General features: G+C 52.6%; 1 protein-coding gene across 1 annotated transcript; it reads left to right on the forward strand.

Annotated features, from left to right (window-relative positions):
- The first annotated feature begins 159 nt into the window (after nucleotides 1-159).
- Nucleotides 160-26,813, forward strand: SLC1A4 (solute carrier family 1 member 4). Its single transcript, XM_062209542.1, has 8 exons — nucleotides 160-980; nucleotides 9,709-9,751; nucleotides 10,754-10,816; nucleotides 16,934-17,100; nucleotides 20,007-20,240; nucleotides 20,639-20,833; nucleotides 21,429-21,563; nucleotides 24,272-26,813. The coding sequence occupies exons 1-8, from the start codon at nucleotides 454-456 to the stop codon at nucleotides 24,504-24,506; spliced, it is 1,599 nt and encodes a 532-aa protein (XP_062065526.1). The 5' UTR covers nucleotides 160-453; the 3' UTR covers nucleotides 24,507-26,813.
- Nucleotides 26,814-27,155: the final 342 nt, after the last annotated feature.

Genomic DNA, 27,155 nt, shown 5'->3' on the forward strand with positions numbered 1-27,155 from the left:
GGGTATCGCGTAGCCCTGGCCGCGCCCCCGCGGGCCGCCCCTCCCCCGCGGCGACGGGCAGCGGCCGGGCTCTGATTGGCCGACGGGCCGGGGGCGGGGCGGGCCGGCCGCGCCCTGAGCCCTCCCTCGCCGGCGGTCTGCGTCCCCCGCTCGCGCCTCGCGCGTTGCATCATCTCCAGCCCGCGGCTGCCCTGGGGAGGCTGGGCGCGGCGCGATCCGCTCTTACCGGAGCAACTGCCCGCTGTCTCACACCTCTCCTCGCTCTTCCGCACCTGCGCCCGCCCTAGCCCGGAGACCCCCACCCACCAACCCCGCCCCGGGGCTGGCTCCCAGAACCTGCGGGGCACAGCCGGCAGGCCCTGCCGAGCTCCGCCGGATCCATTCATTGGGAACCGCGTCTTCTCCCAGAGCCCCAGTTCCCAGCCGCCGCCGGCCCAGACGCCGGGCAGCGCCATGGAGAAGGGCAGAGAGACCAACGGCTACCTCGACAGCGCCCAGACGGGGCCTGCGGCGGAGCCCGGCGCGCAGGAAACGGTGGTGGGGCGCGCCGGGGGCCGCGCCGGCTTCCTGCGGCGCCACGCGCTGGTGCTGCTCACCGTGTCCGGGGTGCTGGCAGGCGCGGGGCTGGGCGCGGCGCTGCGCGGGGTGCAGCTGACCCGCACGCAGATCATCTACCTGGCCTTCCCCGGCGAGATGCTGCTCCGCATGCTGCGCATGATCATCCTGCCCTTGGTGGTCTGCAGCCTGGTGTCGGGCGCCGCCTCGCTCGACGCCAGCTCGCTCGGGCGTCTGGGCGGCATCGCCATAGCCTACTTTGGCCTCACCACGCTGGGTGCCTCGGCGCTCGCCGTCGCCTTGGCGTTCATCATCAAGCCCGGAGCCGGTGCGCAAACCCTGCAGACCAGCGACCTGGGGCTGGAGGACTCGGGTCCTCCCCCGGTCCCCAAAGAGACGGTGGACTCTTTCCTCGACCTGGCCAGGTAATGCTCTCCTCGCGGGGGGTGCAGTGGGAGGGAGGCACCAGCTCTCCAACGACCTCCAGTCCTACCCCCCCCAACCCCCCACTCCCCACACACACGCTCTCCTATTCTCCTAAAAATTAGCTCTTAATCTGCTACTGGTGGCCTTTAAGGCTGTTAAAAACATCCAGGTACCGCCCGGAGTCTGCCTTCTGCCTGCACCCGTACGGACTGCCGAGGCGCGCGGGGCGATCCTGCAGCGGGCTACATCTTCTAACAAGAACCAGGCCTGCCGTTCGGTGTGTGTGTGAGGCACGGCAGCTCCCGCCTCAACTTCAGCCCTTATACTTACTCTCAGGCTGCATGCGCCGGTAGAAATGTCTCCACCACGCTCCCGTGTCTTCACCCCAATTACCTCTCCCCACCGTGGCCCAAAGCCTCTAGGAACACTGGTTAAATTTTACCTGTTGGGCCATCCCACTTGCAACCCATGGCCTGCTGTTGCAGCGCCAAGGATCTGCATCTCCTGAGCTGTCAGTGGACCCAAGGTGAGGGTGGGAAGCCGTTACCTCTCCTGGGTCCTTGGAGCAGGTTGCTGTCCACCCCAGTCGGGACCCCTGGCAGAGGATTGCGGCTTTCAAAGGATTTGCTTTGTGGGAAGGCGTGAGAGCTAGAGGAGAGGGAGAGAAGCCTCTTCACTTGGTTTGCCTGCTTTTTGTGACTTGTAGAAGTTTCCTCTCAGCCCTTGAGCTGATGCTGTGTAGTTTCCAGGAGCTCAGCCTCTCCTGGCTTCTCCATTAGCCTGAGGTTCTCAGATGGGGGAGTCCTCCCTTGGCTGATGCAACCCCGTTCAGCTGAGTGAGGCGTGCAGCTGGCTCCTCCTCCAGGTTTCTGCTAACTGTGGATTCCGGGCCTCCGAGGTATGTTTTGTCTTGAGTCACTGAGGCAAAGCTCCTCATTGCTGAGGCTGTGCAAAGCGGCTAACCTTGGGCAAAGTGATTGCTTTTCTGCTGTTTCCATTTCTCCCTTTGGAAAATGTGATGCCTGTCTGTCTCTTAAGGGAGAGACTGTTTGTTTAAAGCAATAGCAGCAGCAGTAACAATCCAGGCCACTTATAAGGGGGAAAACACTGATGAGGACTAAAAGTTCTTGACTGTGATGGCACTGCAGCTTTTGTTCCCTGTCTGGCAGCTTGATAGTTGGAGTTTGGGGAGACTTTTAAAGTTCAACTACTGGTTCACTCCCCAAATGCTGGCAGTGACCGGGACTGGACTGGGCCGGGCTAGGCAGAAGCTGGGTACTCAATCCAAGTCTCCCACGTGGGTGGCAGGGAGCCATCTCCGCTGCCTCCCAGGGTCCGCAGGGCAGGAAGCTGGAGTCAGGAGCCAGAGGCAGGCGCTCTGGTGGGAAGGAGATGCCAGCATCTGAACTGCAGGCCAGACGCCTCCTCTGGAGAGGGACCTTTAGATGTATGCTGACAGAGGTCTGCTAACACTGAGAGCACCTTTGGCTTATTCCCTTCGGGATATCCGTCAGCTTTTGCAGGGAAGGAAGGCAATTATGGGGTTAAAGGATTTTTTTTTGGGGGGGGGGGCGGGATCTGTGGCCCTGGGAGAGAGGGTAGATATTAAGCTCTGTGCTGCTGGTGATACCCCATAAGGAAGGTCACTAATATTTTATCTCCAAAAGAAGGTCAAAACCCAAGGGAGCAGGTGCTGAGGTGGGTGGCTTCCTTGTTACCAGCAGCCCAGCTGGGACTTCTCGGTTCCTGATCAGCTTTTAGATGCAAGCCCCTCCAGCTGCTGCTTCTGCAGGGGATGATCTGGCGTCACAGCTTAGTGGTTAGCATAGGGCCCATTTTTCAATGACTTGGCCTGTGCACCTGTCCAGGAAGGCTAAGAAAGCCTTTGTGGTGGCTTGTTGGGGGTAGGTAGTATTTCTTAATGCTTCCCACAGCCAACCTCAGCCCCGCAGCTCATGGATAAAGGTGTAGCAGGTGGTATGATCCTATTTTATGATTGAGCAAACTGACATGTGGAGAGATTAAGTGATTTGCTCAAGGTCATGGAGTGACTCAGAAGAACTGAGGGTCTCCTCCCCCAAGGTTCAAGGCTTGGTTTCTCCTACTCTGTCTTCCCAAGTCAGTGTGTCCTGGTGATGATGTCACAGTCCTGGGCTGGTGTGGCTGTCTCAGAACTATTTGCTCTGGACCCAAAGGGGATCTAGGCATGAGACTGGGTTAGGGCAGTTGCCCACTTCTTTAACCAGGGGCTGTGACTGAGCCCCTTAAGGAAAGTGTGCGTGTCCCTGCTCAGGTTAGGCCTCCTGCAGAGCAGCTGGCGAGAGGAAATGGTCCTGAGCAGCCTGGCAAGGTTCCCCGGGTCTGAGGAGTCGCAGGGACAACAGTTTTAAATCGCTTCCTTCAATAAAACCTCACAGATGCCAACTTCCTGCGACTCTAGTCGTGTCTTTTGGCTAAGACAGTGCCCGGCCCTTTATGCCTGTGAGTGGGTACATGAAATGACACTGTGCCAGTAAACACCTCAGGTGTCCAGCAGGCCCTGGGAACTGCCCAGGACTCAAACACCTGAAAGAGTGGGAAAAGTTTGTATTGAGTTAGCGTAGCTGCCGCCAAGGCCGTTAGCTGGAGTCCATGCCCTTTGCTGGCGGCAGAGTGCCCCAGAACTGCCTCCCCATCCCTGCCAGGATTTCCCAGGTTTTAAAATTTTTTAAATTTGTTTTCATTGTATTTGAAAGGCAGAGAGACAGAGGGAAAAGGTCTTCTGTCTATCCCCTGGTTTACTTCCCAAAGGCCCTCAGTGGCTGGGGCTGGGCTGAACCAAAGCCAGGAGCCTGGAACTCCACCTGTACCATTCAGAGGGGTACGGGAGTTCCAGAACGCTGTGTGACCCAAAGTCAAAAGGTTGACTTTTGATATATTTTATTGGAGTGAATTGGCATGGGCACCAGTGAGGCAGAGACAGATTATCAAGAACGTGGCTGTGGGATGTGTTGACCCTCTCAGTGCTTACACGGGCATGTCCGTAGCTATTCTGCACCTTGGTTTCCTCATCTTCTAGCGGGGATTATCTAGCACCTGCCTCCTGGGATGATCCTGAACTTTAGATGAGTTATGTCCACAAAGCCCTTAGGACAGAGTTAGCCGCAGTATCACGGGGCGATTGGGTTTTTCCAGTTCAAGTAAGCTCATGGGCGTAGCCCTCCTTTCATAGCCTGAGAGAAATGAGAATAAATGGGAAGAAAAGGGGTGGTTAGGGGAACGCAGGATGACTTGAAGCTTGTGTCGCCTCGGGGTGTCGGGAGCCGCACGGCGTCTGGAGAAATGGGACTGTTCTGAGTCTTCAGAAAGCTGTGGAAAGTGTGTGTTATAGGAAAACTATCCATGTCACCAAAATAAACTTACAGCTCCTTTTCCCATGAACTTTTTGAAGTCCCCTCATAGACTGGTACTAAGGGCGTTTTGGAACATGGACAGACATCAAAGCAAAACACAGCACAGCCTGCCTTCCCAACATGGGGCAGAATTCCCCCCTGACATTCCAGTCCCAGTGCCTGTGGTCTCCAGAGTCGACTGCAGTTACCACCAGCTGTACGTGGAAGGGACTGGGGCGCCTGACTTAGAGTGTTCCTCAAAGGCTGCAGTTTTCCACGGGGCAGCCAGAGGCTTACCTGCAGAGGCGGCGTGCAGGACTGTGCCTGGGCCACTGTCTTGCAGTAGCCTGGCAGGGTGCCGCCATGTCCGTGAGCAACATGATTAGGATTTTGTCTGTCATCTGGGCTTCTAGACGTTTCTCTTTTCCCTGTGCTCATTTGCTCAGGCCTGATGAACTTTCTTTCTCAAGGACTGGTCTGAGTCTGTTTGATGCCTCTTCGCTGCAAAGGGCCCGTTTCTTTCATAGATGCAAAGACAACTAACTCTCAGAGTCTGGAACCTAATGTTAGCCCTCAGGATTGCAACGTCGAGGAAGTGACTTGTAACTGCTGTGAAATATTGACCATGGCTGTATGCACATCGTCTCTCTTCTACAGGCAAGGGAAAGCCGGCACACAGAACAAGGATCCAGATCTACAGAGGTTTCTCAGCTTCACTAGTCACTAAGGGAAATAAATAGCAGCTTGCAGTATTTTTTTCAAAAAAATTTTAACTTTTGAGCGTTCCTTCTACTGCCTGGAAAATACATGAAGTTTAGTTTAGAGACTGCCAAGGGCATAGGAAGGCCGGTAGTGAGTGAGGGTAGACACTACCTCAACGGCTGGGTGTAGGCAACTTGATTAGCCTCTCTGTGCCTCAGTTTCCTTCTCTGCACAATGAGACTAATAATAAATGCCTACTGCCTGAAATTGTCTTGAAGACTGAATGAGTTGATACGTGAGTGCCTTGCTGATATTCTAGCACGTTCCAGCCCCTCAGAGACAGCTAAGAGCGACTCCATACAGAGCATCAGTGCCATCCTTAGCTTTGTTACCCAAAAAGCCTCCCCAGGGGTCCAGCCCCAGTCTTTCCGCCTGAATCTAAAACTGGATGTCGACCTCAAAAGGGCCTTGTCAGAGTGGGAGCCCACTGCCCAGCCCTTCCTTAGCTTCCAACCTGGTAGGGGGTCGCAAGATCTAAAGGGACAACTCCCTGTTAACGGGTCCCATAGCAATCAACACCAAGGACAATAGCTGCTTACCCTGTGTACATACCATGCCACATCCTGTTCTGCAGAGTCTGACACTCTCATAGATGCAGTCCAGTATTTTTTTTTTTAACCTAAATAAAAGGAAACGCTTTGGGAACCAAAAATATACATATAGCTAAGCAAACAGACTGTTTGACGCTCTTCTCACAGGACAGGGAAATGTGTACCGTCCTTGACGACAGGACCAGCCCAATAGCAGTACCAGATGTGTAAAGATGGCTGTTCAGGCTGGCACAGTGGCGCACTAGGCTAATCCTCCGCCTGTGGCACCGGCACCCCGGGTTCTAGTCCTGGTTGGAGCGCTGGTTCTAGTCCCGCTTGCTCCTCTTCCAGTCCAGCTCTCTGCTGTGGCCTGGGAAGGCAGTGGAGGATGGCCCAAGTCCTTGGGTCCCTGCACCCACATGGGAGACTGGGAGGAAGCACCTGGCTCCTGGCTTCGGATTGGCGCAGCACACTGGCTGTAGCGGCCATTTGGGGGTGAACCAACGGAAAAGGAAGACCTTTCTCTCTGTCTCTCTCACTGTCTAACTCTGCCTGTCAAAAAAAAAAAAAAAAAAAAAGGCTGTTCTGAAGTCGCTCAAGTGGACCTGCCTGTGTGAGCACAGCCCCTCCAACAGCAGATCTGCACTGGCCAGGTCAGCCTCGGCTCACAGCAGCTTTTCTGGCTTCTCACCCTAAGTAACAGGTCCAGAGATTGTTATGGCACTGGAAGGCTTGCCCTTTCATCCCCTCCCAATCTGACCCTGCCCTGGGTCCCTGGATGTAGCAGTACAGCCTTGGCATCGTCACACGTTTCTGACTTATACACACAATAATAAACACATTTTACCTTACCGTATCCATGCACGGAAGCCCTCCACTTCAAACCCTCCCCAACACACACACCAGAACACAAGTTCCACCAAGCAATATTTTAAGTGTGTTACATACTGATGTTTTCCATTCTGTCCGAGGTGTTTCATCTTTGATAAAATGCTGGTTAAAGCCAAGAAACAGATGTTGAGGCCTCCTCACCTTTGAGAAACATTGGTCTTACTGCATAGATGGTATTATGTAATTCAGTAAACCTCTACTCGCGAACCTGAGTCAGATAAAGAGTCCTGTGGTTAGCAGCACCCAGTGTTGAGTGAGACGGAGCCATGTCAGAGCAAGCATAGGAAGACGGTCTGGTCCTGGCCCCCAGGCTGCAGGTCGCACAGCTCCACGTCTGTGCTGTCCAAGGTGACAGACGCCGGCCGCGTGCAGCTATTTAAACTCAGTGTAACTGTGAGCATAACTAGAGTTTCAGCTCTGCAGTAGCTCCAGCCCCATTTCAAGTGCTCGGAAGCCACATGACTGCCATCAGAGGACACAAGCATAGATGTTTCCATTGGATAGTGCTGGTCTCGGCGGAGTGGAAGCAGATGTGTCACCATCACAGCCCTGGGCTCCGGGGTCTCCACACGGTGAATGGTGGGTTGGATTAAACTGGATCACCTCTAAAATCCCTTCTGGCTCATTCTGAAAGCCCGTGAACTCACTGTGTGAATGGGAGAAGCTGGAAAAGCGCCTGAAAGTCGCAGGGCACAGCGGAGTCACAAAGACCGAGCACATGGCCACAGCCAAAGGAGGGAGGGCGAGCAGAGGGCAGAGAACCTCGGGGCCGGCAGGAGGCACTGCTCCTGCGCCTGGGCTGTGGCCACCACAGGACCAAGTGGATGTCTGGATGCCTGGGCCTCAGCCGCTGCTCCCCTCGCCCCCCGGGGCCACTCCTTCCTAGGGATTGACACCTGAGAACTGAGCTCATAATAAAGAGTTCAGACATGCACTGAGGGTGATTTTTGGTTGTAGGATCTTCTCTGCAGTTAGCACTGTTAACTGTTTTTCTCACTTTTTCAGCAACTTTGAGGTGTGGGAAAGGCTGCACTTGCACCCCCGAGGAAACAGCTCGGCCCTGAAGGACGAGACTCACTTGCAGGGGAAGTTGTTCCCGTGGGGAACTGGAGGTTTTCTAACCCCGCTCTTTCCTTAACTTCTGTGTCCTGTGTACCTAGAGCCCTGTGGCCAGCTTGGACTGGGAACTCCCGAGGGTTGTCATGTGGTGGATACGGAATGGGGAAACACTGGCGCAAAGCCCCTTCCTGCTTCTGAGGTGGCACAGCACGCGGAAGTGAGATGCCAGCCCTAGCCTGCAAGATTGGAATCAGTTGCTTTGTAATGGAAATAACAGGCAAGCCTGAATGGCTTTCTGTACACTAAAGACTAGCCAGTACAAGTGCTGGTCTATTCCTACATTTTGCTTTAAAAAAAAAAGTAAATGTATGTGTGATAAAAATCAAATTTATAATCACAAGTTTGCCACAGTTAATTCAGCTAAAGGTCACTTTCTTCTGCTTAAAAGCCAGCCTGTGCCTGCTGGCATCGCTTAAGGGTGCTGAAAGCAATTTAGGTTCACAGACAGAGTGGGAAATGCTGTGGGGGCTGATTCTGCATGCTGGTCTCCCTGCGACAGCACTGAAGGAGGCACCCAATGGGCTGGTCGCCTGCCTCTGGGTGTCTTATAATATCCCTTGTGCTAAAGTGAAATCCATAAATAGAATTACCTGCATACATAATTTCAACATCATGTGGCTCAGCTGGAATAGAAAAGACAAAAGGAAAATGGTTATACTGAAAACAGCGGGTTCCAAAACGGAAATGCTCTCAAAGTGCCTGGATGCTGGGAAGCTCCAGTAGTGAGACCTGCCTGGGGAACAGACTGACGCTTGACTCTGGGGTACGGAACTGAGGACACAGAGCCTGCAACTTGCCATCAGTGGGGTGATTTTCCAAGAAGATGAACAGTTCTTGGAAATGTTCTGAACAAACCGAAAGAAAAATCATCCCATAATTTATGCAATAGTTACACTTCTAGAAATTTCAATGCATGTTCAAATTGTGCAACAATATCTTTTAGAGTTTGTCTAGGTTCAGATGATTATCAAAAAGGTTTTTATCTACAAGTATGTCACACAGGACGCTGGAAGCCACCAGGGCCTTGAGACGATTGCTTGTGAAGACTTTGTTAAACTTAGCAGGATGCAGCCCCTCCCCACACTTACTCACCACTGAAGAAACACGGCCGGCGCCGCAGCTCACTAGGCTAATCCTTCGCCTGTGATGCTGGCACCCGGGTTCTAGTCCCGGTTGCTCCTTTTCCAGTCCAGCTCTCTGCTGTGGCCCGGGAAGGCAGTGGAGGATGGCCCAAGTGCTTGGGCCCTGCACCCGCATGGGAGACTGGGCGGGGGGGGGGGGGGAGAGGTGGGCCCCTGGCACCTGGCTCCTGGCTTTGGATCAGCACAGTGCACTGGCCATGGCGGCCATTTGGGGGGTGAACCAATGGAAGGAAGACCTCTCTCTCTCTCTCTCTCTCTAAATAAAAATTTAAAAAAATAAATAAAAAAAGAAACACCTCTCATTTACTGCATCATGGAAATCCCTCTGGATTTTACAGTGGGCACACCACTTGACACTGAAAGTCACTGCAGGGGCTGCCATCAGTGCACAGTGGGTTCAGCCACTGCCTGCAACACCGGCATCCCATATGGGTGCTGACTGTTCCACTTCGGATCCGGCTCCCTGCCAGCGCACCTGAGAAACCAGCAGAACATAGCCCAGGCTCTTGGCTTCAGCCTGGCCCAGCCCTGGCCACTGAGGCCATTTGGGGAATGAACCAGCAGATGAAAGATCTCTCTGTCTCTCCCTCCCTTTCAAATACATAAATAAACCTTAAAAAAGTAAACCAAGAAAAACTCACACCCTAGCTGAAAGGCCAGCAGTGCAGTGATCTTGGTGTAGTGGGACACAGCCAACCCTAAATAGCACAGGAGAGAGGGAGAGGAGAACCAATTGGGGCCCAGTCACGGAGCCGCAGTTGGGGTGCTTAGGCCAGGTGGAAGATCCCAGCACCGGCCAGGGGTGAGGGGAGAGAGAACGTCCTGTCAGGTGGGTAGGAGGGGACATCTCAAAGCAGACACGTGGTACTCCAAATTACACAAATCCTGATGAAATGCTTTCTTTTCCCACAGAAACCTGATTCCCTCCAACCTTGTGGTTGCAGCATTCCGCACGGTAAGGCTGGGCGCTTTGCTGAAAACACCAGGTGTGGCCATTCTGTACACAGAGAAAGGGTGTGAAAGAAAGTCTGCTTCCGCTAGGCTGATCCCACTGCTCTTAGGAGCAAAGACGGTTTTCATTTCAACTTCACAACCTTTCGTATTCTGTTTGTGTTTTTGAATCTGCATGTAAGCACAAGAGCGATTTGTGCACCTGTAATGTGAGGCTTTCAGTGCTCGTCACACAGGAGTGGAGTGTGGGGGTTTTTGTCTCTCTGCTGCCCTTGGCCACGGCAGAGCTGAACATCTCTGCCTTGGTAAATCAAAGCTGAGGGGAGCCAGAGCTCATCACAGGCGGGCACAAGGCAGGCTTCCGGCTCTGTACCTCCTCATGGGCTCCTCCTGAAGAGGGGTAGGAAGCACTGTGCTCCAGCAGATTTCACTCGATCCCTCTGGCTGCCATGGGCAGACCTCTGTGTGCGCCACACGATAGCGCAGTCAGCCCTGGGAGCCATGACTGGCCTCTGGTGAGCGAGTCTCCCAGGTGACACAGCCAGAAAGCGCCATCTTGCCTCACATCCCCAGCTCTGCAGAGCGGCGGCTCAAGCCAGGGTAGAAACAGATGCTAACGGGCAGCCGCACTCACACAAGCTGTGGGACACAGCGGAGCATAATCGGCACGTGGAAACACGATCTCTGGCATTGTGGCGCAGCAGGTGGAGGTAGCAGCTCTCACCAGGAAGTTGTGCAGACCTTTCTCCTAACCACTGCCTAAGGAAAATAAGGAAATTCTTATTTTCCTAGATAAGCCAGAGGCCTCTTGAGGGGCATGCTGCCTGTGACTTGAAGTAACTTTTGTGCCATCCCCAGAGGCCCTTGTCAGGCTAAGCGAGTGAGGCGTGTCCAGAACATTCGGCGAGAGTAATGAGGAGGCAGTGACAGGTGCCACCATGCTGTCCATCCCTCTGGGTCAGTCTTCCCCTGGGCATTAATGGTGTTTCCTTCCTCTTGATTGCAGTATGCAACCGACTACAACGTGGTGACCTACAACACCAGCTCTGGAAACATCACCTATGAAAAGGTAAAGTCATTTATGAAAAATATTTACACAGCAAACCAAGCTTCTTAAGGCGCACGCATACATGAAGTGTCTTCTGAGCAGAGCTGGGAGCCCTGGGTGTGAATGGACCATATGAAGCACACGGCTGGGGTTTGCTCCTTTGGTTCTGTACCAACATGGCCAAATGCACTTCTCAGAGCCCTGGAGTCCTCCAAAGATCCATACAAGTTTTAAAAAGGCATAAAGAGAAAGTTCCTATCTGTTGGTTCACTTTCCAGTTGCCCATAACAGCCAGGACTGGGCTGGGCTGAAGCCAGGAGCTGGGAGCTCCATCCAGGTCTTCCACAGAGGTGACAGAAACCCAATTACTTGACCCATCACTGCTGCTTCCCCGGGTCTGCATTAGCAGGAAACTGGAATCAGAAGCCGGGGCCAGGACTCAGACTCAGACACACTGCTTGGGGATGCAGGCATCTTAGCCGGTGTCTTAGTGGCTAGCCAGCTGCCCATGCCCGCCCTTCGTGTAGTGTCTTATGATACCTCTTCTGTCCTGAAACAATTCACAGCGGACTTCACCTGCCCCACCCAGGTAGCTTTTAAAAAATCAACATAAGGGAAAAACAAACGATTTATAATAAAACCTATATTTCACCATAAAAATGCACACCTCTACTAGGTATGATGGAACTTTCAGATATTCACACGTGCTTAGAATGAATTCATCTGGATTTGAAAGCAGTAAGACAGGATTTGACTAATTTTGTAAAAACAAGTGCCAAGTAGGTGTGTGTGTATATGTACATGGACTTACCCTGAATGCCACAGCTCACCTGCACTCTGACATTCTGTGTCGCACTGCTGGCCTGGACATCATCGGCACTTTGGCTGTTGGTGGTGCAGTTTCCGAAAAAGGCAAATAACAGTTGGTAAAGTCCAGAACGAAATAGAGTCTTCCTTCTCTTCCTGCCAGCTTGGTATTCTTGGGAAATCCAGCATACGTGAAAACTAGGCAGATAAAAACTGTAAAACGGAGTCCACTCCAGCTCAACTCACTATAAACAGGGTTTTCCTCCTATGTGACCGCAGAAGCCTGTGTGGTGTAGGAAAGTTTAGCTTCCGTTGCCTGTCAGGAGGCTTCCCAAAAAGACACCACATCATTGTGAGAACCAAAGCGCCTCCCCACGTGCACAGATCGTCACTTAATCAGTGGTCCTTGATTAAGGAAGACATGTCACCTCCACCCTCTAGCCAGAAGCCCCCACCTGACGATCCCTGTCCTCCGCAGCTGGCTAACTGGGGTGTGGGGTCAGCCAGGCCCACTCTCCAGTCAGAGGCCCCTGCGTGCCACCTTCACGGCACAGTCGTGTCACGTCTGAACTGTGGGACAGCCTGATCACGTGGGGTTGTTATCCCACTAGTCGGAGTGGCGGCCTTCCAAAGCTGATCAAGGCTATCCGAAAGGAAGAGTGAGGAGTAAGTCCGAAACTCTAATTGTCCCTGTAGCGCCTTCAGTTTTTTTTTTTTTTTTTTTTTTTTTTTTTTTTGACAGGCAGAGTGGACAGTGAGAGAGAGAGAGACAGAGAGAAAGGTCTTCCTTTGCCGTTGGTTCACCCTCTAATGGCCGCCGCGGTAGCGCGCTGCGGCCGGCGCACCGCGCTGTTCCGATGGCAGGAGCCAGGTGCTTATCCTGGTCTCCCATGGGGTGCAGAGCCCAAACACTTGGGCCATCCTCCACTGCACTCCCTGGCCACAGCAGAGAGCTGGCCTGGAAGAGGGGCAACCGGGACAGGATCGGTGCCCCGACCGGGACTAGAACCCGGTGTGCCGGCGCCGCAAGGCGGAGGATTAGCCTGTTGAGCCACGGCGCCGGCCTTCAGTTTTGACAAACGGTGCATTGATCGGTTGCTCTGATTTCCCTGCTGGGAATGCTGGTGATCTGTGAGCATCCGTGCAGCTGACTGCCCCAGCACCTACTGTGAATTAACCCAGGGATGCAAGGAGTCAGGCTTGAAGACAGAGAGGGACAGTGTGTCCACGCTGGTTCCAGGCTTTCATAAACCTTGTGGCTGTAAGAGTGTCCAGACAACCGTCCAAAGAGGGAGGGGCATTGGAGAGGGAGGGACATGTGGTTGTCTTCTTGGAGCTAGCTGTATCTATGGAATGCATAAAATCTGTTTTCACTTTATTAAAAAAAAAAAAAAAGACCCAACAGTCCTTGTCCCCAAGGGTAGGATGTTGGTGACAGAGAGAGAACAAGGGCCCCAAGGACACCCACAGAGCCCCTGCCCTGACCCCTGGCTCTAGCTTCCTTGCCTGCTTCAAGCCCATGTAAGATACTCACTTGTTAGGCTTTGCTGGAATCATCAATGCATTGGCCAGTGATTTATTCGGCAGCCACCATGTGCCCTTCGTGAGTGCTGGACTGTTGTAGTGCTCACTACGGACCAAGCCCTGCTCACGCAAAGCTCGGATTCTAGGGGTAGAAATCAGATAATAAATGTATGTCAGCCTGTGATGGGTGCCAAGATGAAAAATAAAGCAGAGTAGACTGTGTGTGTGTGTATGTGTGCGTATGTGTGTGCGCACGCGCACTGGCTGATGGTGATAAAAGCTATTTTAGGCAGGGTAGTGAGGGAGGTCTCCTGGTGAGGTGAGAGAGGAGCTGTGGGAAAGCCCAGGGGAAGTGATTAGGCAGTGGGGAAACATAAGCATAGGCACAGCTCAGACGCAGCTCTGATCATGTCTGTAGTCTCCTAACCCACCCAGGGCCAAGATTGCCAAGGTGGTTATAGCCCGGCACACCTTACTCTAAACCCATGTAGTGACAGTGTCCTCCACAGAAAGGGGGTCTTTTCTTTGGAAAGATTATTGGCCGGCACCGTGGCTTAACAGGCTAATCCTCCGCTTTGCGGCGCCGGCACACCGGGTTCTAGTCCCGGTTGGGGCACCGGATTCTATCCCAGTTGCCCCTCTTCCAGGCCAGCTCTCTGCTGTGGCCTGGGAAGGCAGTGGAGGATGGCCCAAGTGCTTGGGCCCTGCACCCGCATGGGAGACCAGGAGAAGCACCTGGCTCCTGGCTTTGGATCAGCACGGTGCGCTGGCCGCAGTGGCCATTGGAGGGTGAACCAACGGCAAAAGGAAGACCTTTCTCTCTGTCTCTCTCTCTCTCTCACTATCCACTCTGCCTCTCAAAAAAAAAAAAAAAAAAAAAAGATTATTGTTACTGCCCTCGAGTCAGAGAGTCACTTCTTTATTTGGGATCACGTGGCCTCCAACACCATATGAACTCCAGACCTGCTAACCTGAACTTCTGAATAGTAGTCGAATTCCTTGGTTGCACTAAGTCTGGGCCCTGAATTCCAGTTAGGACTTGGGGCATGAACAAAAATGTATAAGCTGGGACTGGTGTTGTGCCACAGCAGGTTAACTTGCGGCCTACAGCGCCAGTGTCCCTTATGGGTGCTGGCTCAAGTCCCAGCTGCTCCACTTCCAACCCAGCTCTCTACTTACACACCTGGCAAAGCAGCTGGGGGTGGCTGAAGTCCCTGGCCTCCTGCACCCATGCAGGAGACCCAGAAGAGGCTCTTGGCATCACCCTGACCCAGTCCTGGCTGTTGTAGTCATTTGTGGAGGGAACTAGCAGATGCAAAATCTTTCTTTCTCTCTCTCTGTAACTCTTTCAAATAAATAAACAAATCTTTTTTTAAAAAAGTGTAAGTTGACAGCCATAAGATCACAGCATGTGTTAGCTCTGTGCTTGTAGAATTATAGTACTGACTTCCACAGTCTACCCGCAAGCTAGAGCGGCACCAGGATCCATACAGCCCTTTAGATGGTGCCCAGCAAAGTGAGCCTAGGATGACCTCCAACAAAATACCCCAGTAAAATAATAACTAATTCTTGTTGATGTAACGAAGGCCACTTTGTGTTTGTTAACCTATCTAGTCTTCATAACCACCTTACATTTTAGCTACTACTTTAGCCCCATTATATAGATGGGGATTGGAGGCACAGAAAGGTTGATAGCTCATCTAACCTTGCACAGCCCGTAGTTATACGTAACTGCTGTATCCCCATGTTGTATGTTGCAGTCATCGTCTGGTATTTCAGCTTTCTTGATCATATTCGAACATTTTGATGATGAATTGTTATAAGAAAAGGAAAAGCCGCCCCATCAGTTTTTATGATGTGTGTGAACACATGGTTCTTGGTACATTTCTTGTGAATCAGACCTGTCACCTATGTGTCTCTAGTTGATTTGGAACGTTTTTAGAGAACTCTTTAGAAAGCCGTTTTTGGGGTAATTTTGAGTACCTGTTGGTTGCCGACACTGGACGAGGTCCCAGCCTTCGTGACAGTGCTGGAAGGAAGTGGGGGCCTTGGGGCTTGGGCAGGGCAGTGATCTTCACGCGCGTCCCACAGGAGAGGAGGGCTCTGAGTTCTGCCAGCCTTTCTTCGATTGTCTCTGCTCTGAGTCAGGGAAAAAAAAAAAAAAAAAAGCCAAAGCTACTGATTTCGTCCATTTGACTTCATCTTGTAGATGAAGAACCGCAAGCGCAGAGAGGTGAGCTGACAGCACAGCGCAGCCAGAACTCAGAGCTGCGGCCTGAGTGCTCTCTCTGTTTTCACCAAGCTGCCTCGTGCCTCCCCGTCACACGGCTGATGGCATGAAGGGTGTGTCTGCTGCAGGCGTCCATCGTGAGAGTCAGTGGGGCCGGGAAGAGTAAAGAACACAGGATGTCTGTTGGTTTGAAGTGAGTGATTTAGGAAACAGTCTCCGGAACGGCCTTTGTGAAACTTGTCAGCTGGGAATTCGCTGGCAGAGCCCAGCGCCAGAAACAATCAGGCAGTCATTGAATCTTGATCTGAAGAAGCTCTTTACCAACCAGCTCTTTTAATAGCATCCCTTTGAAGCGACTGTCCAACTCCCTGTTGATTCTACACAGTGACGGGAACTCACATCAAGCCATGCCATTTTACCAGTTTTTGGGGTTCACAAGGTGACGTTTTCACTCGTTGGCTTTCCATATCCTCAGATTCCATCCCCCTTAAGTTTTCTGTCCTCTTATTTGTGGAACTGCTAAAGGTCAAAGAAAATCTGGGTCTACTGACTCCTGGGCGTAGTGTCTGGTGAAGATAACAAGCAAATATGAGGGAGGAGACTTCAAAAGGTTCCTGGAAAATGGAATTCAAATATAAGTTGATTTTGATTTTAAAAATGAAATCCATTCATAATTTTTTATAACATGCATTTCCCATGAAGTTTTTGGAGACTCTTCATATGCATGGATTTCACATTATTTTTGCATCAAAGTTAACTTTTTTTAAAAGATTTATTTTATTGGGGCCAGTGCTGTTGTGTAGCAGGTTAAGCTGCCGTCTGCAGCACTGGCATCCCAGATGGGTGCTGGTTCAATTCCCGGCTGCTCCACTTCTGGTCCAGCTCCATGCTAATGCACCTGGGAAAGCAGCAGAAGATGGTCCAAGTGCTTGGACCCTTAAACCCACACGGGAGACCTGAAAGAAGCTCCTGGCTCCTGGCTTCAGCCTGGCCCAGCCCTGGCCATCGAGGCCATTTGGGGAGTGAACCAAAGGATGGGAGATTTCTGGCCATCGAGGCCATTTGGGGAGTGAACCAAAGGATGGGAGATTTCTGTCTCTCTCTCTCTCTCTCTCTCTCTCTCTCTCTGTAACTCTGCCTCTCAAATAACATAAATCTTAAAACAAACCAAAAAAAGATCTACTTGTTTGAAAGGCAGAGTTACAAAAAGAGAGAGAGCGAGATCGTCCATCTACTGGTTCGCTCCTCAAATGGCCACAGTGGCCAGGGCTGGGCCAGACTGTAGCCAGGACCCAGGAACTCCAACAGTTTTCCCACACAGGTGGCAGGGGCCCAAGCTCTTGGGCCATCTTCCACTGCTTTCCTGGCACATTAGCTGGGACCTAGAGCAGAAGTGGAGCAGCCGATATAGGATGCCAGCATTGCAGGCAGCGGCTTTACCTACTGCACCACAGTGCCAGCCCCTCAACTTACCTCTTAATTCCATTTAGACAGACGTTTTGAAGCGCCCTCCTGGGTCATTCATTCTCACTTGGTTGTCGTAAACGTGGCCTGTGCTCTCTCCTCTGCGGGTGTAGATCCCCATTGGCACCGAGATCGAAGGGATGAACATTCTGGGATTGGTCCTCTTTGCCTTGGTGTTGGGAGTGGCCCTAAAGAAGCTGGGCTCTGAAGGAGAAGAGCTCATCCGTTTCTTCAATTCCCTCAACGAGGCCACGATGGTGCTGGTGTCCTGGATTATGTGGTGAGTGTCGCTCCGCACCTCCTCTCCTTCTCATTTCCCCGGCCATGCAGAAAAGATCCCACAGCTACATGGCCCAGTGCTGTGTGTGTGGTTCACACACCATTGGCCAGTGCAGGGGCTGATGGGGGTGGAGACTGCGCCTCCCCTTGTCCATGGTCTCAGGATCCCAGGCACACACATGGTCATCTCCTTGGTGCTCACCCTGACCCTTGGTGGCTCTGTCACAGTGATCTATTTATAGGTTCCCACCATCAGCCCATATCATCTGGAGGGGCATTGAATTCCATCAGTTTGCTCTCTGCAGCATAAAGTAAAGCTCATTTATCTTACAATGATTTCAAGCTTCAAAGAGACAGCCTGGAGACCAGTCCATCTTCACCCCATGCATATATAACCTTGAGAAGTCTTCAGTTGTATAGGCTTAAATTTGTAAATGTTTCTCTGTGTAATATATATATAACATAAAATCAAATATATGTAAGCAATCATATATGTAAATAAAGAGTTCTGATTGCTGAAAAGGTTTCTCTAAACTGTTAGAAAATAGACAAAGTATGGACGCAGACAATTTACAGAGGCAGGAAGCTGAATGACCAGTGAACATTTTAAGAGATGCCCAACCTAACTAGAACTGAGGGAAATGTTTAGTCTGGGAATCACGAAGGGTCAAGGAGGGCTTTCCCAGCCACGGCACTTCTAGCACCTGGGGCTGGTCGTCCTTTGGCGGTGGGAGGAGGTGGTTCTGGGGCACTGTGGGGAGTTGAGCAGCGTCCTGGCCTGCACCTGCTGGAAGACAGAAGCATGCTCCCCTAAGGCTCTGACGACCAAAACTGGCTTCCAGGCCAAAACTCTCCTGAGGGCAAACTCACACCTTACCTCTGGCTGGGCCTGTGAGTTGGAACAGCCACACTGGAGAACAGTTTGACAGCCGCCGGAACTCAGCAGCTCCACTGCTGCAGGTCCCTGCCTAGAGACACAGGCGTGTGGGCACCGAGCTGCATGTCTGCAGTGGTGTTTGTAATGCTGGAAACCTGGCAGCAGGTTAAAGGTCCACGAGCAGAACCATGTCATCTCCATTCTGAAGAAATGCTTGGGACTAACAAGGTTAAGGTGGAAATAACCCGTTCAGTATTTCCATGAACAGACCTTAGCACATACACACGGTGGAAGGTCAGTCTGTCTTAACAAGGACGAAGTTCCATCACGTGCTGCGATGTGGATGAACCTTGGGGAGCCTCTGCTGAGCAGAGTCACCCAGACACAAGGGTCAAATATTGTACGATCGCACTTTTGTGTACCGAGAATAGTCAAATTCCGAGGGACAGAAGGTGGAACAGTGGTTCCCGGGAGCTGGGGGGAAGGGAAAAGGGGGAGATGTTGTGTTGGCTGAGCACAGAGTTTTAATCAGGGATGACAGTGTGGATGTACTTAATACCACCGAGCTGTATGCTTAAAACTGGTTAAAATGATGACTTTTATGCATATAGTGCCGCAATGAGAAAAAAATGGGGTGGGTTTCTATGTACTGATATGAAAAGATCTCAAAGACATAACGTGGGGGCCGCTGCCTGCGATACTGGCATCCCATATGGATGCCGCGTCTACTCCTGGCTGCTCCACTTCTGATCCGGCTCCCTGCTAATGTGCCTAGGAAAGCAGCGGAGGATGGCCCAAGTGCTTGGGCCCCTGCCACCCAGGTGGAGGATCTGGAGGGAATTCCTGGATCCTGGCTTCGGCCTGGCCCAGCCCTGACTGTTGCAGCCATCTGGGGAATGAACCAATAAATGAAAGATCTCTGTCTCTCTATGGGCAACTCTGATTTTCAAATAAATAAGTAAATCTTAAAAAAAAAAAAAAAAAAAGACATAACCTTAGGTGAAAAAGATATCAACACCCAGGTTTCAATTCATATGTATGTATGTAAACGCATGGTAGTCAGTGTGGTTATCTGCCCTTGGGATGGCAGCTAAGGAGAGTTTTGACCCAATCTACAGGATTTTTGTTTTTTTAAAAGGATAATGTATTCAGGTATTACTTTGGGACTTAAAAATCAATACCTCCCTTTAGACTATTTTTAGAAAATTCTAGAAGTCAGTGACATTGACTGGTTTTTGAGGAGGGGAAAACCCTGTGTTTAGGAGACAGATGTGAGAGACTTCACACTGTTCACCCTTTCCTATCCCTTGAAATTTGAACTATGTAACATTAACGCCTTTATAGTTATATTTACAGATAAAGTCAACCGTTAAAACGTTCTTCCTTAATTTCTATCAGTTCAGTAACAGCTGACTTTTGTTCTTTGTAGCTCCCGTAATTCATTCCTTTCCATCCTGTCTTTAAAAAAACAAACACACCTTCACGCTCCTGGAGTGCTCCCAGAGTGTCATTGTTAATGAACTTTTCCCACGGGATCATGTTTTCCAAACCACGAAGAGCGTACACCTTGACAGAAGTCCCAGCATTGGGTCAGTTTTGTACCACAGCAATCCTGTGGAAGAGGTGTTAGTCTGTTGTGGTTTTATAAAGACTCAGGAGAAGCCCGAGTCAAGCTCATGGTCCCAGGGGCTTTGGTCTTGAGCCCCTTGCCTTTCCGCCTGGGGTCTCGTGGTTGGTGGTGTCCATCCATAAAGAACATAATCTGTCCAAGAGGAAGCAAGTCGGCCTTGGGGTCCTGCCTGCATCACCCATGGGGAGTGTTACCCCCGTTTTCCTCAGTCTTGAGGCCTGTGAAATGGGGATGGCATGCCTTATCCCTCTTTTTTTTTTTTTTTAATTTCTCAGAGTTATCCTGGGGAGAGATGAAGACAGCCCACCTGAGAGGCCTTGTGTTCTGTGTCAGGAACACCTGCGCCTCCCGGCGCCACTCCCCCTGCCGCCCTGATGGATTCCCTGTGCTTCTGCCCTAGGTACGTGCCGGTGGGCATCATGTTCCTGGTGGGAAGCAAGATTGTGGAGATGAAGGACATCATCACGCTGGTGACCAGCCTCGGGAAGTACATCTTCGCGTCCATCCTGGGCCACATCATTCACGGAGGACTCGTGCTGCCGCTCGTGTATTTTGTCGTCACGCGGAAGAACCCCTACACGTTCCTGCTGGGCCTCCTCACACCATTTGCAACAGCGTTTGCGACCTGCTCCAGGTGAGCGGGTGTGGGGTGAGGCTGGCTACTCTGAGTCGTTGTGTGGATCCAGGTGAGCCCGGTGACAGACGCACACGCAGTTCTTGGTCCTCATGGGAAGATTTTGCACCCAAAGGCACCATGCAAGTCTTGAGAAATTTGAAAGAGGTGAATCCAAGTAAATAGTGTGACAGGTAAATCCAGAAAACCGTATTTTTGAATATTTGGGGAGTTGACAAGGTCTCGTGCTGTGCCAGAAACTTTGAAACTGTTCTGAGCTTTCCCCCTTGTTTCAAGTGATGAGAGCCAGAAACCAGGATGGTGCTCGTCTCGCTCTTCCGGGGCCTGAACTTCGTCACGTATTTGCCTGGCTGGGAGGGACCGTCCTCACATTCCATTGATGATTTCTCCATTTCCAGCTCAGCAACGCTTCCCTCCATGATCAAGTGCATCGAAGAAAACAACGGTGTCGATAAGAGGATCAGCAGGTTCATCCTGCCCATCGGGGCCACCGTGAACATGGACGGTGCCGCCATCTTCCAGTGCGTGGCTGCCGTGTTCATCGCCCAGCTCAACAACGTGGACCTGAATGCAGGACAGATCTTCACCATCCTGTAAGTTCCCTGTTCTCGCCCTCATCTCTGGGCCTGCCTCAAAGCTTGAGGGTTTGCTTGTGAATTTCTTTGAAGAACCAGTCTTGCCACCACTCAGCGTCTGGTTTGTAAATGGAGGGCAGTGTGAATTCATTACCCTCCTCCCTCAGTATTATTAGGGTTGGGTCTAGGATCCCCCACCACCCCAGGATACCAAAACCTTGGGAGCTGACATACAGCAGTACAGGGTATGTGTAGAACTTGGACACGGCACCTCAGATCACACATAATGCCCACTACAGGGTTGGCACAACGTAGATCGTCGTCACGCTGTGTTCTTCAGGCAATAATGATATAGAAGAGTCTCTACATGTTCGGTACAGTTTTTTTATTTACCAATTTTCATCCATGATTGGTTGAATCTGTAGATACAGAGCCCAAGGGTGAAGAGGGCCAACCATCCTTGGAGGGAGTAGACCACCTCATCATAGGCACGGTAGATGGTGGTGTGGTTTTGAGTTTCCAAGCCGCTGTGGCCACCAGGTCCTGCGTCTCTCTGCGCCAACGCCATGCACTGTGTTTGGAGCTGACCTTGCTTTGCCTCCCCCCTTCCCAGAGTGACCGCCACAGCATCCAGTGTAGGAGCAGCGGGCGTGCCAGCTGGAGGGGTCCTCACCATCGCCATTATCTTGGAAGCTATCGGGCTGCCCACGCGTGACCTCTCCCTGATCCTGGCTGTGGACTGGATTGTGTAAGTAGCAGTCGCAAGTCCTAAGGACACCAAAAAAAAAAAAAAAAGAGAGAGAGAGAGAAGTCTATGCTAAGTTCCCTAAGACCTTGCCACTCTGCCAGCACATGGGGCAGGCAGACACTGAGAGCACACTCCCTGCCTCGTGGGGGAGCCTGCCGTTGAGCTGGCAAAGCGAGATGGAGAGCTAGGAAAAATGCCACAAGATGGGCGTCAAATGCCACGGACACCCATGAACGACTGTGAGCTGTCATCACCAGGAACCTCCCAGAGTGTCCAGTGAAGTCAGGGCGGAAGGCTGGGGCAGCACAGGCCCAGGGCACACAGGTCCGTGGGGGCTGCTGGCTGAAGGGAAGTCAGAAGCAGCTAGGGGCAGAGATCCTCCCTGGCCTGGGAACAGCTGAGTGACTTCTGTGAGGACAGAAGCTTGGGCTGACAGGAGGAGGAGTTGGGCAAGGATCACAGCCACGGCTGTCGCCGGGATACCCGTAAAGACACACAGCAGTGTCAGGTGTTGACTCTTGGAGCTGTGACACCGCTTGCAGGTGTGACTAATGTTTGTTTTATAGGGAAGGTCAGTTGAGGTCCTAATGTTGGGTCCACAGAGCTGATCGGTAAGAAAGTGAGCTCTGGAGCCCAAGTGCCTGGGTTCAAATCCTGGCATTGTCACTTAGTAGTCGTGTGATGTGAACTATTCTGCGCTCTGGTGTGCTTACCGTACAAGGTGCTCCCCGGTTGTGAAGATGAAATGAGTTGGCACTCACATAGCACACAGTAGGGCACCGGGCACGTGGGAAAGCTTGCCATGGAGAAAGACCCCTGGGCAGGTGCAGGGTGGAGCAGCTAAGAGGTATGCTTGGGAGGCCCGCATCCCGCATCAGAGTGCTTGGGTTTCGTCTCCACTCCACTTCTCATTCCCTGCTAATACGCATGTGGGAGGCAGCAGGTCATGGCTCTAGTAGGTAGGTCCCTGCCATAGCTGGAGGAGACTCAGATTAAGTTCCCAGCTCCCGGCTTCTGATGGGCCCAGCCCTGGCTGTTGTGGGCATTTGGGGAGTGAACCAGCAGATGGAAGACCTCTCTCTTTACCTTTCAAATAACCTGAAAATTAATAAAAAAGAAAAAGAGGACACTCCTGCCAAGCCACTCAGAGCCTGGCAGTGGGCTCACCGGTCTGCCCGTAGTGGGTGTGGAGGTGGATTCTTCTCACAAGCTGCAGGGCTCCTCCTTAAGGAAGGGATGTCCCACAGAGACCCATGGGTCCTGACACCTCATCGGAGGGAACTCGGCCCCGAGCTGGTGAGTGGCCTGGACCAGAGCAATGACAGAGGCCCTGTGGCCTTCCTCACCCAGCTCCTTCCTGTGCAGCTGAGAGATGCTTAGCCAAGGAGGGTGACATAGGGCTCCAGGTTGGTGGCCCAGCAGGGACCTGGAGTCACGCGAGCCTCCCACCACCGCTGGCCCTGATGCCACAGCCAGGCCACCCAGTGAGGGGCTCCAGCCCTTCAGAGCCCTCTCTCCACATGATGCCTCCCCTACTGCAAGGGTCAGGGGGACGGTTATCAGACCCATGTGTGGTGGGACGAGGGCCGAGCCGGTGTTTGTCAACAGCATGGCTGTGTTGAGGTGGAAACAGGAAGGGAAACTGAATGGGAGAAAATCTCGACATAGAACCATGCCTACACTGGGACCCCAACTCTAAGTCCTCTCTGCATGGCCGGGTCTGCTCCATGTAAGATACAGGCATAGGAAGAGGACTAAAGGAAGCAGAGCAAAATATGAATTCTTTAAACAAACAAAAAAAAAGATTTATTTATTTGAAAGTCAGAGTTACACAGAGAGAGGAGAGGCAAAGAGAGGGAGAGAATCTTCCATCTGCTGGTTCACTCTCCAATTGGCTGCAATGGCCAGAGCTATGCTGATCCGAAGCCAGGTAGGCTCCCACATGGGTGTAGGGGCCCAAGGACTTGGGCCATTCTCCACTGCTTTCCCAGGCCATTGCAGAGAGCGTGATTGGAAGTGGAGCAGCCAGGACTCGAACCGGAGCCCATATGGGATGCCGGCACTGCCAGCTTTACCCGCTACGCCACAGTGCCAGCCCCAAAACACGAATTCTGATGCACCCAGGGTTGTGGAATATGGGTGAACTGTTTACTTCGTTGTACTTGTCCATATTTTCTACAGTGAAAGTCTATTACTTTTATCAGGATAAACAATTTCAAAGAAAATCAATTTAGAGTAAGGTAGAGGCAGGTGTTTGGCCTAGCAGTAAGATGCCAGTTACGATGTCCACCTTCCATATGAGAGTGCCTGGGTTTCCGCCCTGCTCTGCTCCTGACGCCGGCCTTCCTGCTAACATGCACCCTGGGAGGCAGCAGCGATGGCTCCAGTGTTTGGGTCCCCGCCACCCACAGAGGAGGCCTGGGCTGAGTTCTAGGCTCCTGGCTTCAGACTTGCCCAGCCTCAGCCACTGGAGGCATTTGGAGAGTGAGCCAGTGGGTGGAAGCGTGCCTTCTCTCTGCCTCTTAGACAACAAGAGACTTACAAAGTAGAGCAAGGTAAGCCTGCCGCCCTGAGTAGCATGCTGTCTGAGAACCAGCACAGCTCCCCCCAGACCCAGTGTCCCCGAGGCGTCCAGGCTGCCGCGCCAGGGCTCCTCCTCTGGTGGCCCCCAGAGAGTTTGATGACACCCCCACCTTCTTCTCCCCCAGGGACCGGACCACCACGGTGGTGAACGTGGAAGGGGATGCCCTGGGGGCCGGCATTCTCCATCACCTCAATCAGAAGGCAAGCAAGAAAGGCGGGCAGGAGCTGAGCGAGGTGAAAGTGGAGGCCGTCCCCAATTCCAAGTCCGAGGAGGAGACCTCGCCCCTGGTGACACACCAGAACCCCGCCGGCCCTGTGGCCAGCGCCCCGGAACTGGAATCCAAGGAGTCGGTGCTGTGAAGAGGCTGGGCCTCGGGCTCACCTGCCGGCGAGGGGTGCCCTGTCCCATGAGCCCAGCCCCCGTAGCCACGGGCCACGCCCCCACCAACTTTTAGCCTCCCGAACTCCACTTGCACCCGCCAGTGGTTTGAAGATGACCTCTGGGCACAGACATCAGGCTCCTCAGCAAACTGGTGCCTTGGACCAGGGCCTTCTGACGCTTGGTCTGATCCATGTCCAGGAACAGCCGTGTATGCACCCAGGCTCTGTCTGGAAACCTCCCGAGAACCGCCAGGTTCCAGGACTCATGGGCTCACAGGGCCTGTGGCTAAAGCTTGGAAAAATGCAGGTGTTTCTCTCCTTGCTCCTAGTCCAGCCTGCATCGGGTGCTTCCTGGGCAAACCAAGGCTGTTTGCAGGCACCTGTCACATCACTTCGTCAACAGTAGGCATTGGAAGAATTCCCACATTCTTAGCCTTGGCTGGAATTTTCTGAGCTGGGACTCAGGTGTTTAAAAAGTTTGTGCCCCAGCTTGGTGTGGGTGCCTCTGCCACGCTGGTGGCTGGGGGACCGGAGGCACTGCCCAGTGTCAAGTTAAAAGTACTCCAGGTGGTGTTGGCACAGCTGAGGGCTCTGGTCAGTAGCACGAAGTAATCCATTTATATTCTGAGGTCTAGAAGAGGAGAGCTGGGGTAGGGAGGGGGCACCCTCATCAGACCTGGATGCAGCAGGGCACACACACACAGTTGCCCCAGTTCCAGCCCAATCTAGGCACTTCTGTTTCCAAGGCGCGGGCCTCTGCCAACCCTGCAGCTTTGTCTGAATCCATTCTGATTTGACAGCAGGCCTGAGAGGGGCCGCCTCCTCCCGGGGGAGTGACGTGGTCCCCACAGTCACAATCCTTGCTGGTTTATCCACTCTAATTCAACTCGATCCTTCCCCTAACAGTGCCACATTGCAGCAGCAGCACCACCCACCCCGCCTCCCGACCCACAAGCCCAGGTACTAATTGGGGTGGGACCCCCCATTCCCAGGTTCCCAGTCCCCTGGCTCTGGCTGATTGCCACAGACAGGATTCCTCTCCCGCCAGGACTGGAGGTTTAGAATTACCAACGGGACAGGGCTTGCCGATGCCTGCTGTGGCTGCTGTGAGTGGCCCCTGCGCACAGAGCCCTGGGGCCTCACTCTAGCCCATTGGTTAAATGGGACTAACGTCACCACCTCTTACCTACCTCAGAGGGATTTGGTGAGGCAAACTGAAGCCCGTGGAAATGACCATTCCACTTGCTGACGTCGAGTGCTAACATGGGTGTTTCGCCGTGGGGCCTATTCCCGGGGTGAGGTCGGCTTTTGCGAGCAGGGCTTTGTTCTCTGTGTCGTGGTCTGGTAGCCTCAGACGCAGCCTCTTCCTGGTGTCGAGTTTTTGTGAACGAGCTGCTCCACTTCCGCCACATTTCACTGCGGCCCTCAGATCTGGCGTTGCTTCGGCCACCCCACAACAGGCCTTTAAAGCCCGCCTCCTCCTGCGGTGTTCAGCCTGTGGCTGGGTGTCACCTGGGCCCTCCAGCGGAGGCACACACCTTCGTGATGAACTATTGCCGTGCAGCTGGGACCGAAACAATCAGATGCCCCCTCTGTTGTAAAGCTGGGGGCATGAACGGAAGGCCTGAGAAAGAGCCGTGGGCACGAGGGCCGACCTGGCCGGTGGGAAGGCCCGGGTCTGTCTCCCGTGTTGCCCAGAGCGACCGGGGACCGAGCAGAGGTGCCTGGGAACGTTTCCCGGCTGGCTAGAGCTTGCCACCCACACTTTGCTGTTTGCAAAGCGGGAAAGATCTCATTGTTCAATTCTGAACCGCAAGTGAACATTCACTGTTTTTCAGGCTTCAGTCAAGCCTGTTTCTCCGTTTCTTCTTCCATGTGTGTATATAGTTTTAGCTCCAATCCAAGCGAGTTTGAGTTTGGATAGGGGTGCACTCAGCTACAAGTTGTACGTGTTTGGCATCCTGGTTCTCCCATTTCTAAGAATGAATGTCAACGTGTTGAAGTTAGAGCTGGACAAGACGATCCACTGGCTGATGTGTGTAATGTGGGTGCGGCGATCCCCTGGGGGGCAGGGAGAAGGCACCGTGTCTCTGTTTTTCAGCCACAGAGTGGGTAACCTAGGCAGGTTCCACTTCACATTGTTCAAAAAGTTCCCCCCAGCTGTTCTCTAACATGTTGTCGTAAATCCTGCCCAGATCCTGTTCTTCTCTGACTGTTTTGTATGTGTGACACTTGCCTTAAAACCTAGCACAGTCCTTAAAAGTGAATACAGTATTTCTACTGCGATCTGCCTGGCCCTCTGTTCCTTTCTCGTGTTGGAAGCAGCCCTTGGAGATATCCAGAGTTTATTGTTCCTCTTGGGGATGACCTGCAGGGGAACTGGATGGGCTTTTGTTTTTTCATTCCCCAAGCCGGGGTGAGTCCTTGCTGTGGCGTGGGCAGAGCTGCCATGGGGCTGGTGTGGCAGAGCCTGGTGTGGCCGCCAGCTCGCAGCTGCTGGGCACAAACTGCGCATGGGCCTCCCGCTGCACGCCAGCAGGGCTCGTGCAAAAAGAGTGCTTTTGCCATGCACTCCCACAAAGTTAAGCTTCATCGGACTGCCCAGTCAACAGGCCTTCATGGAGCACT

The sequence above is a fragment of the Lepus europaeus genome, chromosome 13, assembly GCF_033115175.1.
Source record: "Lepus europaeus isolate LE1 chromosome 13, mLepTim1.pri, whole genome shotgun sequence".
Taxonomy (NCBI): domain Eukaryota; kingdom Metazoa; phylum Chordata; class Mammalia; order Lagomorpha; family Leporidae; genus Lepus; species Lepus europaeus.